General features: G+C 36.4%; 1 protein-coding gene across 8 annotated transcripts in view; it reads left to right on the top strand.

The window, feature by feature from the left end:
• The window catches only part of LOC105833654, a 55,928-nt gene that overhangs the window by 26,939 nt on the left and 13,892 nt on the right, over window positions 1–15,097 (top strand). For all 8 annotated transcript variants that reach the window (XM_036285320.1, XM_036285318.1, XM_036285319.1 and 5 more), the window contains exon 9: window positions 11,757–11,834. In XM_036285320.1, coding sequence (XP_036141213.1) covers window positions 11,757–11,834 — 78 coding nt within the window. The remainder of the gene's footprint in view (window positions 1–11,756; window positions 11,835–15,097) is intronic.

Genomic DNA, 15,097 nt, shown 5'->3' with positions numbered 1-15,097 from the left:
AAAGCAGAATTGTTTACGACGCGAAGCAATATTTTTTTGTGCGCCAGTTATAGCCAATGTATGTCATTATTTATATATATATATATAAATTGTGTGAAAAAAAATTTATATAGATTTAATATAGATTTAATATAAATTTTATTAAAATTAAGATATTAATAAGAACTTTATAAAAATTTATAAGATTTTAATAAAAATTTTATATAGTTTAATATAAATTTATTTTGTTTATTTTTATAAAGACATTTAATAAGACTACATAATACTTAATATAGATCTGTACATAATCAAAATAAAATATTTAAAAGTTTTAATTAAAAACCGAGTTCTTATTAAAATCTTATTAGTATTTTATTTAATTTTAAAAAAATTTATATTAATCTATATTAAACCTATATAAAATTTTTCTTCACGGGATTATCTTGATAATTATCTAGCTAAAATTAGCTTTATCTTATTTTTATTTAAATTATTATAATATACATTACTTTTATTTTTATTTTGATGAAAAAATGTAATTTCTTTTTAATCATCAAATTTAATGTGCAACAAGTATAAAGTATCGTTGTCAACTTCAACCTCCAAATTATTATTTATCCTGAAAGAAGAATTTTTGCAGTAATAACATATTGCACGGATTAAAAATTGTTCCTAAATTATAAGTGATTTAAAAACTTTTATAAGGAACTTTATTTATCATATTTTTTAACTTTTTATTTGCGTCTATATATGAAAAATATAATTAAAAAAGAACACTCTCTTTTTCAGATAAAATTATTAAAAAATTTTTATAAGAAAAAATAAAGAGGTACAAATAATAAGGAGAATATAAATATATTAGTTTTATATACTAAATTATTTTGCTAACAATAATATTCTCTTAAAATTATTTAGATGAAACAATATAATTTTATTTTTTATCTAAATATAAATTTAAAATTAAATTCTTATTTATAAGATACGTTTACATATAATTAATTTTTATCTAAATAATTTTAAGTTATTTAAACACATCACTTGTTACAGTCTTCATGATGCACACAGAGCTATGCCAATATCCTCGCGATCAGAGGTGCGTTTTTCCATGCGGAAGCACGCGTTGACCCGCAGGTATCAATCGTGCATTTGTACGCAGTCGCGTTTTCATCGGAGCGAAAGAGAGAGAAAGAGAGAGAGAGAGAGGAGAGAGAGAGAGAGAGAGAGAGAGAGCAGTGAACTATTTCTTCCGCAGATACGAGAGACCTTCCGTTGACGTCATTACGCCCAGGCATCATGAATTTTGCGTTCCATTCATGAAATCCCCGACGAGTGGAGAATGACGTAACACCAAACACCTACCGCTGTGTAAAGTTCACGGAAGCTTACTGAATACTTTATTAAATTCTTTACATTTTATACGACAATTATACGAAATCTTATTTTCATATACATTTTCGCATTTTTATTAAATTAGTAATTATTATGATATAAAGATAAATTGAAATTCAAAATAATTACGCTTGATTTGAGAAAAGAGCGTTATTTAAATAAATTTAATAAAAAATTTATCAATTTGTGTGCGTGTGTGTGTGAGAGAGAGAGAGAGAGAGAGAGAGAGAGAGAGAGAGAGAAATATTATTTTGGAAATAATCTTATCGAAATGATTGTGGTACAATTATCGAGAAATGTAATTTAGTTCCATAAAAATTTTTTAAAGAATAAATATAATTTAGTTTTATTAAAAAATTTTTAATAATTATGTATAAATATTACACACATACAAATTACAAGTTGCGTACTTTTACTCTACTTGCGTACTTCTATTCTTGCCAAACAGGGCTAAATATTTTCTACTTTGATGTACATTTTAATTCTTGTTTTATTCAATCGTCATGTTCGGAATCAATATTCGGGAGGCGGCGCTCAGTTTATTTTAATCATTTAATATTGAAACACGAAAGCGCGGTAACGTCCAGCATTCCGGCGATGTGTTCTTGAAGTAGCAAGTTTCCCCGGACGTGATGGAGTATCATACGCACAGTATCGGGAGTGCAAATTTGTTACTTTATCGACAGCATTATCGGCGGAAGTTTAGAGAAACTGCGATACCCAGAGTAGCGGCAGAAATTGGACGCGCGTGAAAGCGCGTCGCCGCGCGAGAGATACATGCCGTGGAATAATGAAAGACCCGTCGGCCGGCCATAAACTTTCGAACAATAGCGTAATCGTGGTTCCATTGACTGTTAAGAGGTGCGGACGCAAATAGGTACGTGGGTGGTATCGGTAGGTACCGACTTTTATTACTCGCCGCTTGTATATCAGTCTTTCTCGGAGGAGACCGTAAAGGAATCTCGTGCATGCGCGATATTAAACGCATTTACGTTCGATAGTGTTGCAGCAATTTCCAAGACTTGGACAAATCCTTCAACAGACTCTCATTTAATGTCAAAACGATGAAAGTGTTGCAAGCTCTATCTGGTATCTTTGTTGACTCTTAGATTTAACGCATCATATTAAGAAAAAAAAAACAGATTGAATGATTCAACAAAGCTGTAGTTAAAGTCGCTTTTGTGCGATTTCAATCTACAAGGAAATTCAACAAAGAAATCATATTTAAAAGCAACGAATTGCTGAAGCAACTAATTTTTTGCTACATTGAAAATTGTTAATGTAATAAATTTTTATTACAGCAACAAAAGTATACACCATCTTAACTAATATGTTTTGTTAAAAATTTTAATCTATAGAGGAATCGGTAAAATTCTTAGTTGTTAAAATTTTTTCTGTACAGCTCACCGTTGTACAAAATCTATTTTATCTTTTAACAATTCTTTAAACATTGATAAAAAAATGAATGCAAACATATTATTTTGTTTTTCTATGTAATACTCTTCTGTTATTACATTTTGTGATAAATCTGCTTAGATTATGCCCTGAGAAGATGGTACTTTTAATTTGAAGCTGGAATATTATGGAATTTAATTTAATAGATTGATTGTTTGAAGCACGCGAACAGAATTAGACAGCATAAATCAGCAAGGCATTGCTTTCGCAGTATCTCGCGACATTTCAATCGGATCGAATAATGATCGCGAAACTGCGGCGTGATGGCATCTATATGCGGGGCCGTGTAGCAGGCCAGGATGTTGCCGGATAATCTATGAATAAATCGACGAGTGTAGCGTGCGCGCGCGCACACAAAGTAGTTGCACCATTCGCCGCGGGGCACGTTACCGGAAAATATTTAAATATTTAACTTGCACGATGGTATAAACTACTTGGCGGACTGATGCCTGATAGTTTCGCAAGCGCGGACACTCGCACCCGCGCCGTTGCGCGATATTTAATACGATCGAATCGCGTGGAAGGCACTTCTATCCGTTGTGAGTAAACAGAAATGCATTTTCGAGTCGTTCGGGCCTCTACTCAACTCATAAATGTGCGTAACTTTATTATCGTGCTGCGAGCACAAATCTACGTGTTTGCTTGCACGTTTGTGTAATATTTTAATACCGGTCACACTGTCCTGCGTATCATTCCGGAAGACTGCCAAAAATGCTTTAATATTGTTTGATAAATTTAATACACAGGGTCCTTTTAACATTTGTATTTATTACAACATATATTATTTATTTTTTATATATTATAATATTTATTTTTCTTGTTCTTCTCCTTTTTTTTCCTTGCGAAAAGAGCGCCATACAATAATACTTTCTGGAATAATTATTAATTAAACTTTTGACACAGTAAATGAAATATCTATTAAATTTCTAGCGATTCGTTGGAAATAAACAGTATAATTTTGAACCCAAACGGCGAAAAATATTTGATCAATATTTTCTTCCACGCTAAAATGTTTGTTTACTGACATGAATAATTACACAATTTAAAAAATCGCCGTATAAATTTGCTGACCGATAATTTACGTACGGAATTTACAACACGGTGAAAATAATGCATAATACGTTGCATTCCGCAGCAGCGCAATAAACTCGCTAAATGCGCCTCCGAAAAGTACGAAGCTGCGTTTCGATGCCCGCCACAAGCCTCGGCGCAGACTAAACAAGCATCGTCGAAATAAATATAGGCCGCAGGACGTTGCAAAAATGTGATAGAGTAATCCAGGCAGCGTGCGTGCCAAGCCGCAATCACGAGCGCATTCTGTGCGCCTTTAAAAAAAATCGTCGGCATTTCGTTTGCCTTGACACTCGCGTCGACCCTTTGATCTGAATCACATCACGCTGTCACGAGTTTTTTAAAAATAATCTTCTCATATTGTTGTCTCTCGAGATATTCTTCATAATGAGAATTTTTATTTTTGAAATAATCGTAGAAGGCTAATTAACTGCTAAACGTTATATTCTGCTTTAGTATTTCACTCATTATTATATTATTAAATTACTTTTGATACAATTCATACAATATATATATTTTAAATAAATATCAATATACGAATATCCATGTAATATCCATGAGTTGTTTTACGGTTCACATAATTCTGACGCAAGAGCGGAAGGGTATAAAAATGGAAATTTTCCCGAACAAATGCACCAAAATTATAACGATTTTAATAACGTAAAATTCTAAAGTTTGATTTAATGACATTTGCATGACATTTAAAACAGAAACATAAAAAGCGGAGATGTTCACGGATGATTGCATTTATTCATAACTGTAGTCCCTATTAGGTGGCTATAGCTGACTACTATCACTTTTATGTCAAAATATAAGTTTGACGTCAAACATTACGATTTTATTTCATAATTTATAAGAATTATTTTGTGATTGTTGGGATTTAGGAAGCAAAAGAAAAGTCAGCATTGAAGAGGGCTCGCCTTTCTCTCCGCTTCGTAAAATGATTTCCCATCGGAATGCATCACGCATTCCTAGCAGCAACGGTTGTGCCGCTTCCGGCGGGCGCGGGTGCTGAAAATAATGAATTCTCGCTGTCGAACGAGAAGGAAGAGCGCCGCTTTAATAAGACGTCCGTTTATTACGAGTGTATTCGAATGTCTTCGCTTCGCGGGCTTATCGATTCGCTTTCGCTCGTCCACCGCCGATAAACACAAAAGCCGGGCGTTTCCGTGAAACCGCCACGGTGTAGCCAGCCGGTTCATTGTTCTCGCACACACGCTCGGCTTGCATAAATCGTACGTTCAACCTCTTTAACGGAATCCTCACGTGGACGAGTTTATTCGGGCGTGAGTCCAGGCATCGCGGCGGCGCGGGGACGCGCTCGCGGTCGCAAGCGTGTGAGCGAGTTCACGGGCCAGAATGCGCCGCTCGGCTATGAATTAGATCTGTTATTTGAAAGAATAAAATGTACGCGCAAACGACTTGAGAGTCCCGTAGTCCCGCGGTCGGACATCGTCGTAAAATCGAAACGCGTCTCCCGTCAAACGTGCGATTTAAATTTTAATGCGACCGATAATCGTTCGCGCCTTAAGTGGTTCGCCAATTTAAACTCTAATTTCAACAGCGGTGCAAACTGTGCGCATATTTTCGAAATTTTTGCAATATTTAGTTCTTCTACTCCTTTAAGTAAAATACATTGACAAGAATTAGGCTTGCAAGAATTAAATTAGAAATATATTTTGAATAATGTCATAATATTAGACAATAAATTATTATATACACGCGAACGTGTTGGCTCGTAATGACATTATTCGATATATATTTCTCCTTTAATTAAATTTACGACCAGTTACAAAAAAAATTTTGAGAGAAGCTATTTTAGTTTTATTTTTATTTTTATACATATAAAAACATTTTTTTATTCAATAACTTCTGTTTTTTTCCGCATTTTTATCAAATATTTTACAGATATATTCTTAAAGTTCTCCCCAAAATCGAACATTTTTTATGTTCTAGATTAGATTATTTCTTTACAAATATTAGATGAGTCGCAATCCACAAACTCGTGACTAAATTGCATCACGTACGTCGCAACCGCTTTGACCACTATTCCAGCGTAATTGAGATTGAATATATTATTCAACTAGGAATACAGGGGGAGAGGGACGGAGAGAGACGTCTGTTCAATCTCTCTTACACGCCGTAATTTAACAGAAAACAATAATTAATTTCGAAACAGACAATTGGGGACCCTTGCCAAAATCTATTCGGCAGCGCTAAGGACCTGTTGCACAGTAACGAGAGTTCGAAAGGGTTAACCCGACGCCTCGACGCAAGGTCGCGCCTCGTCTCTCCTCGTAGGACAAGGTCGTGGAGGAGGGGGGAGGTGATGAAGGGAGGAGTGGGACAGTGATGCGGCGGTGATGCAGCATCAGGATACGACGGAGCGCGTGTAATCCACGTGAAAAGTACGCGCCGGCGTCCTGACGCCCGGTTTCCGTCCTCTCCACCGCCGCTATTCTCTCTTGGGCATCGATCAGCTTCCTGGTAGCTGTGCGACGGGTCGCCAGTTTCAGGCGTAACGCCGCGTCTAACTGTTGCTCGTCGCGGAAAAGCTGCGGCGCGGACAGCACGCGGAAATCTCACTTGCGACAGAACTCTCGTGCTCGGCAGAATCGAACGTGCGTGTAAGAAAGTATCGAAATATCGTTCACGCGGAAAACGCTTTTTGGATCTCTTCCTGTTTCCTCTATAATACATCTCGTTGATTTAATAATAATAATCTGTACGACGTGATGCTGCGACAGGCAGCCGGCGAATGTCTCGTTCTACGCGATTCCGACACGTCACGCGAAAACACGCGCTCTTCTGCCGGAAAGAGGGAGAAAGAGAGAATGGTCTCTCGATTTTAAATTTTGATATCTCGAATTTTTCAAGCTCGTAAGTAATTGAGATTGAACGGGTTATTTAAATGTGGGGAGAGAATTAAGGGTTTGTTTATTTGTAAAGAAAAATATCCTCCACTTTAACAATAGATACTTTACGCAAAACATTTCGGTACGATCTTTACATTTCGCGCGCGATATATCGTGTGCAACGTGATATTAAGGAGACGGGGAGCATTTCCATCGAATTGAGTGCTCGAAAATTGTAGAAACAGACGATTTGACTTGCAGATAAATTAATAGATATCGTAAGTTTATTCTTGATGAAACAACACGGTAAAATAGCACTTCTGTCAAGTGCAGCTACTACAACATTACGCAATAGAGCGCTAGGGAAAATTGAAGTTAAATAATACTCTTTCCGCGTTAAATAATCGATTTGCTCCCGTAAGGAAGGTTGCTCTGAAAATATCTGCGGATTGCAAAATTGTCGGCATTTTACGTGCGAAGGAGTTTTCAGGGAGAAAAGGAAATAAAGCAAATCTCCCGCGTTTGTTGGGACCCGACAATACGTCTATTGTTGCTCGAGAACAGAAGCGACGATCACCTCGTTCGGATCGATTCTCGATCGGCCGTAATCGCCTCGCGTTATATCATCCTTCGATTTGCTTGTGCGGCGTTATATCATTCCGTGCGATCCGTTTGTTTCGTTAGGTCGAAATAACCGTGGCGCGTTGTGTGTATGAGATACGGCCTGTCAAACAAGGTTCAGGTACAACACCGCTTCGATTTACACTCCTTTTTTATTCTCTCTCTCTCTCTCTCTCTCTCTCTCTCTCTCTCTCTCTCTCACTCACTCACTCACTCACTCACTGTCTTTCTCTCGTTCTCTTTTTCGATGAGAATTAAAGTAGCCCGGGCAACTGGGGGCAATTACCGGCGCGTCGCGACGCCTCTGTCGTGTAACAGGTTGTAATTTCACTCGAGCCTCGTCGACGTGCAAACTCACGTTGAAAGTGTTTACTTGCGATCGCGTGGCACTCTAGAGCGACACGAAGGCGTATACGGATAAGTACCTGTAAGTACGCGAGCGTTTTTCAACTCGTTTAAGCACACGCGCACGAGTAGGCTCTTAGCGATCCGGGACATTTAATAACGCTTCATTATACCGAATGATCGATTGTCGCAACACGTACAATTTAATTTCTTTTCATCTTTCTTCAAATTTCTTTGACTTGGAACAGATTCTCTTTTCGATGGGATTATTATAAAAGATTAGCGCTTTATCGCGGTAAAGTGTATTCGTAACTTAAAAAGCAAAATGAGGCATTTTTATAGACTTTTTCATATATTTTATTGCTCGTAATATAATTACAAATATGTCTTAACTTGAACTTTTAAACTTTTCTACTTTTCTTCCTACCAAAAGGTGATCCTTTTAAGTTTCATTTATTATATTTAATATTACATTTAGTCGCTATAGAAATGATAGGTAATTGATGGGGATATTTGATAGGAAATATTGTTATTAAAATATGTTATTATTGTGAAAAGATCAAATGTAATATAATGATTTTTTCCGCAGTTGAGCGTAGCTGAGAGAAATCCTTAATTATTCCATTCGCGTATCTACGAGTTAATCGAATAATGTCGATCACTTTGCGTTCCTGGAAAGCTACGCTTGAAAATCACCTTTGGCCCCTTTGTCAGACAGGCTTAATTCAATCTTTCACGCATTTCGAAATAGCTTTTATTTTATTTAGTCTTTGTATCAAGGTTTCTTGTGTGCCGCTTCGGTATGATATACATTTGTTTCGCAGAAAGTAACACTAAGTTAGAATTCGCACAAATTTGATCGAATGTTTGCCGAAACGTCGCGTTCGAATGTCTAGCCATGATTTCTTTCCTTCAACACATATTGATATCAGGAACCGTGCATTTTCTCTTCGCTAATTTAATTTAATTTAATTTATATCATACGGCCATATCTTCTGACCTTGTCACAGATCTATCTCTTAAATCCATTTAAAGTTACGCTCCGTTTGTCGAAGCTGATCGGCCTTCCGCTTCTGATAATGAAGAGACAAATGAATATTCCACATTTCCCAGAATTTATCCCTTTAATAATGATTATCAATGGATTTAAACGTATAATTTGTTCCAATTAGAAAGCATAACTTTGCAGAATAATGGTTTGCGTCAGATTTCATAACTCATAATTGTGTCGCGAAAAAGTTGATTCTGTTATGTCTGGCGTATTCGTCTCGCATAATATAATAGTATAGAACCAAGTGTTTGCATAATAAAAGAGGATAACAACTTATGTAATAGAATTACAGTCACGTAATAAAGTCGATTGCGATTGTCAATACGCTATTAGATAATTTCTTTTACAGGGAATAATGGAATTTAAACGTGCAAAACATTTTTATTTTAAATTTTAATAAATAATATACACAAAAGTAGAAGTGAATATTCAGTGGAGAGCTTACGTGGAGTTTGACAGTTTTTATCAATTTTCTATTTCTTAATACCAAGGTGAAGGCTACTTACGTACAAGGATAGACAATAAATGCCGAAGCGTTTATGATATAACTCCTTGACTAATTAGCAAAGGGAACATATGTAATTAAGCGATCGTGCAACGGATCATTATGCTCGCACAACGGGATCAAGGGGTCAGTATCGATTTTGTAACCGGGCGTGACCCGATGAAACGAGGGAGGACCGAAGCGTGAAAAGAGGAGAAAGACAGAAAGAGCATCGCGGATGAGCTTGCAAGCTCGTGGGACGAAGCGGAGGGAGGGGGTCTTTAGTCACGGTGCTAAATATAACAGGCGGCCGGTCGGTTCGTTCGTACACGACGCGTTCGACACGTTCGACGCGCGATCGCTCTGGAAGCGCAAAAGCTCCGCGTGCAAATTCCCACGAGCTCTTAAAGAGGCGCTGTCCGAGCGTGTCGAGAGTAGGCGTGCAGACACGCTGAGAGACACGGCTTTTTTTCACCTTTCTGACACGCGCGCCGGTTTCAGATATGACGCGCACGCACTAAGCGCCGATAGACACTCAACTCTTTTCCATTTACCTTGAGCCGGAACTTGCGCAACTTTCGCTGTACCAATCGAGGATTGATGTTTAGATTCAAAGTGTATATCGTTCTCCCTTCTAATATTGTTTTTTTTTTTTAGAAAATGATATTGTTGAAAATTTCGTGAAATTTTTATTATAAATAAAGAAATGATATATGCGAAGGAAGCTCCTAAAAAATACCGTGATGATCGATATATACATACAAAGACAAAATGAAAGTTGTTAATTTGACGAAATTTTTCAACTTGATTAAATTTTTTTAGTATTTATGCATCCTTATGACATCAAATATTTGGACTTTAATTAAAGTATTTATATATTTAACTGAAAATTTTATTTAAACTAAAGAAATTTACTGAAATTGAAAAATTTAATCAAATTAACTTTTCTTTTCGATGCTGATTGAAAATACGAATGTTTCTGTTTTTCATTTATTTTTTGCATTGGTTTCTTGGAAGCCAATTTTTATTATTATAAAAATTTTATACATATTATTATTAATTATATCAGAAATTGTATATTGAAAATGTAGAAGTAGCGATAGAAGAGCTGAAGAAACGGAAATACGCATTGCAATGTTTATTTGATATTAAATTTATAGTACAAAAACCTTTTTATAAAAATTTTCTGAGAAATTACGTTATTAATAATTTAAAAATGGGAAGTACGCAGTGAAAAGGCTACATTTTATATTTTATACTTAAATTTTCGAGAATTATAAGATTTGAAAACAGAGGTACAAATTGCACTAATTGCTACTTCGTCGATGCAGTTTACCGAGTCGAGAAGTGTTTGAGCGTGATCGACTTGAAGCTCGTAGGAAGAGTCCAAGAATAAAACGTTTGAGAGCAGCTTTTACGTGCGGAAGCTTAAGAGCGCTACTTCGGTTTCGCCCCCAGCGTTTCCGCCAAGCGGAATAGATTAAAGTGAGAGACCGGAAACGCGCGAGACGCGAGTGCATATTCTACAGTCGGACGTGCTCTTCGCGGTGCATCAGTTTCAAGAGATTGCGAAACTACGCACTTTTCGCGCGCTTGCTCGGATTACTATGCGAGTGGAGGACGTCAATGCTCACGAAATCTCAGTACAGGTGGCCTATGCGGATGACAATGGACGTTGATCGCAAACTCGTCAGTCAGCCATCGGTGGACAGCGAGAATAACGAACGCGTCACCTCCGAGCGCGTGGGTAGTTCTTGTTTTTGATGTTTATAGACTAGGCATGGCTAATTCCGAATGAAAAAGCATTCCGAGCACCTTGAGTAAGCGTTGAGTAAACTTTTGACTCGTTGCAAAAGTACTTCTAAAATAATCTCAAGAGAAGTGTTGTATTTGAAAATCAGATCTCTTCTCTTTTATTATATTTAAAACCGTTTTTTTTTTTGCTTTTAATTGTAAAATTAGAAAATATGTTCTTGCAAAAAAAGTATATATATGAAGAAATATTTATCTAATTATATCTTTACTCATAAACTAAAAAAGTGAGATTTAAGAAGAGAAATATAATTAAGAGGAAGAGATTTGATGATTATGAACATAAAACGACTTGTGAAAGATTTTGAGGCAAATTGAATACGTGTCTGTTATATCATATTATTAGTCAGAGTTAAAGTACTTTGTTCTTTATCGGCATCTTGCCGACGTGCATCTCATTGCCGACACAAGCCTCAACACCTTGCGGTTTCCCATTCAGGTTGCATAACAACCATAATCAAACGCATCGTACGTACGCACGTGAAGCGTCGCACGTGCACATCTTTCGTAAGCGCACGTGCGATCTTCGTCACGAGACGATACAATAATCGAGCTATAGCAGCCGTGCTTGGTTGCTCCCGCTTGGCCTCGCCCTCCCTTCGCCTCTTTCTCCGTCTCGGTCAAACGTTTTCCACCTCTCACAATGTCACTCGACCAATACTCATTTTTTCTGATTGTCTTTTTTGCGTTGCAGGATACGAGGACTCACGTGGTTGTGGAGCTTTACGATACGGAACGCTCCTACGTAGAGGCGCTACAAATACTAGTCAATGTAAGTACATTTATTGACTTGATCGCGTCTAAAAAGATATCGAATTTTCGTAAAATGCAGTTCTTTTTAGAACACAAAAAGAAATATTTTTTCTATGATAATTATAACTGTTATAATTATATTTAATTTTTAAAAGATTCTTTTTGGTAATATTGATTCTTTAGTAATAAGATTCTTTAGTAATATTGACAAGCTATATTTCTTTATATTTGTATTATATATATACATAATTTTATTTAGTTTTTCTTAAAACAATGTGCATTTCTTAATATATTTAATATTTTTATTAATTTTTAAATCTTTGATGCTGACAAACATACAAAGAATTTCTTAGCTTTCAAAACCTTTACAGGAAAGTTAAATTAACAAATTAACAATAGACAGACTTAATTGATTTCAAAAGAAATGTTCTGGATTACAAAGTGGTCGTGAGAGAGAGAGAGAGAGAGAGAGAGAGAGAGAGAGAGAGTTATGTTAATCGATTGCTCGAGTCGCGACGTCGAAAGAAACGGCGTTGCACCGACGTCGAAACTGCGATTCGTCCTTGCATCTTGTAAACAAACACCCCCGCTCGTTTACTCGCTCCGACTGAACAACACCTTCGTTCCAGCGAGATGTTGCTCGTTCGACCCAAGTACGCCGTCTCTAGCCTGTTGTTTTCATTAAATTTCCACTCTCGACTTCTTAATCGCTTTTCGTTAAACACCGGAAATAGGTTTCAATACCAGATCGTGACGAATAGTTGCAGGAATCAGTCAGTTTGTGCGCTTGCGTAATATTACAAAAGACGCACTCGCATTAAATTTGCATTAAACACGTATCGCGTCGTCGCCATTTACAACGCTAGGAATTGTTTTTGGAAACGCTAATAACGCTATGCGATATTAATAATTTTTATTTAAATTAATTAAATTTTATATAATTATACGTATATCATGATAATGAAAGTCACTGTTTAAAGTTTAAATCAATATTTCTCAGGTTGTATTTTGTGAAATGGTGCTTTATAATTTATTAAGATTATGAAAAGTTATAGTAGAAAGAGGCATGTGTTTATTTGATCAACATTATCAATTAACGTGATGTAATGGAGAATATTATGTAATTAAAATCTGAAGTAATACATTTTCGTGAAAATTTTATATTTTATCCTAGGGAAAGGATTTAATTGATTTAATTGTATGCAATCAAAAAACTAATGTGTGCGCGGAAGTGGGGAAAAAACGGGAAAGGTCATGTATTTTTACATTTGTAATACGAAAATTCGCGCAGAAGGCAATCGTCGGCGGTGCACGGCACATTAAATGCAATAGGCGACAAGTCCACCCTACGCAAGGTCGCGTTGTACTTCCAATCCGATTTCCAACGTGCGCAACGTCCTTGGTCGAATATTTTGTTTAATGGCACAATGTATCTAATATCCGCCGAAGGGCGCTTCGCGAAATTGATTACTCGATGAGTTGCGCAAGGCAAATCTACAATCGCTTTGCTATCGGGCGCGGAATGGCAATAATTCTCTTTTACTCGTCGAAATTCGATTTTTCAAACGGATATTTCGCGTACAAATAATTCCAATTTGCATTGCTTTCCATCTCTTTCGCTCTTTAACATTGTTAAACTTAAAAGTGTTTCAGTATTGATATCTCACGGTGCATGTCACAAACATATAATTGCACAGGTTTTTTTATACGTTTATAACTGCAATTTGATAGAAACAAGAATTGGAAATTGCTTTTGACTGTGTTAATGGAAAACATACCGTATATTTTCTCTATTATATCGTAATGTAATGTACAAGAAGCTTAAATTGTGACAGTATTTTCACAGTTAAAAGCAATTTCCAATTTCTACTTCTTTTCACTGAATTGAATCGAATTTACGGAAATTTTTCCAGCACATGCATGTCACTCGTGACCGGAACTGCGACGGATCTTCGAACACGTGTGAGACGCGAATCACATTAACATGCAACGTGCCCTGTACAATTGCGCAGACTGTAGCCGCTTTAATAAAAGCTACTCGAGCAAACATTGGCCGCAGAGACCGATCTTTGTTTTAACCAATTACGCGATTTATAAGCCACACTAATTGCATGGCTATTTCGCAACGCGGTATAATTATTAAATCAAACAATTACATTAGTGCAGCGATACTGTTAGGAAATTAATGCTACTTTATCGGGCGATTCATTTGAGATTACCTCTCATTTTGCCTATTATGAGTAATCGCTGTGAAGTGATAATATTACGAATGCGTAAGCTTTCAAAATCTCTCAGTATAAACATTTAACGATATAAAGATCATCTTTCGCAATATTTTTGCGAAATAAAGGTAACTATCCAGATAGCACAGAGAGTTCAAAAAGAACTCAATTGTATGTCATCAATTATGAATTCTTTTTGAGATGCAATTCATAATTGGTGACATACAATTGAGTTCTTTTTGAACTCTCTGTGCTATCTGGGTATGCGTAACTAATATGCGTATTTTTTATTATTTCTTAAACAATTTTTGAGTATTTTTTGCATATGTTATTCCAAATTACAATCACTAACGTATAATAATTTTTCTCTTAATTGAAAGAATAAAATTTTAATTTTATTGCTTTTAAAATTAAAAACAATACAATAATTATAACAAATGTTGAATTTGTTTTTCCCTAAAAAAAATCCAATTTTATGAAATTAGATTACAAAAACATGTATTCATAATCAAAAGATGTAGGTATAACGGATAGAGTACATATATAATAATTTTACTGTTATCGCGCACTGGATTATCTAGGTCACATTTGAATGCATGGGATTAAACTCAGGTCGCTCTACTGCTCACGCTTCCAAAATAGGGCGTGCTAGCTTCCCCGAAGTTCAGCCGAGGCGATTTTTAACCGGAGCCCGCGGAATTTAAGCGTCACCGGTAACGGCGCGTATGCGGCCTGCTTGATTGTCATATTTTATAAACAACGCGGCTACCGCACAACGGGAACCGTTGTCGGCACGATTGCTGATTATTTAACGGCGGCCTTGGAACCGATGACGAAGGGGGCCCCCGCATTTTTCACGTTGTCGACGTGACCTAGAAAAATAATAGGAAGGGAGCTTGAGTGTACAAATAAACAGTGATATATATTTTTTGTCGCGGTGGATTACGGTATCAACGCGTTGACGTTAATTGAATTGAATTCATTTCATTTCTCGACTCGTAGCATTGAAATTCTAGCGTCTCAAGCTCAGTAGGGATCTCCTTCGGCTCGAAGGACGTGG

Source organism: Monomorium pharaonis, chromosome 4, assembly GCF_013373865.1.
Source record: "Monomorium pharaonis isolate MP-MQ-018 chromosome 4, ASM1337386v2, whole genome shotgun sequence".
Lineage (NCBI taxonomy): Eukaryota > Metazoa > Arthropoda > Insecta > Hymenoptera > Formicidae > Monomorium > Monomorium pharaonis.
The sequence above is the reverse complement of the archived record's forward strand: the minus strand, read 5'-3'. Positions and strand labels throughout refer to the sequence as shown.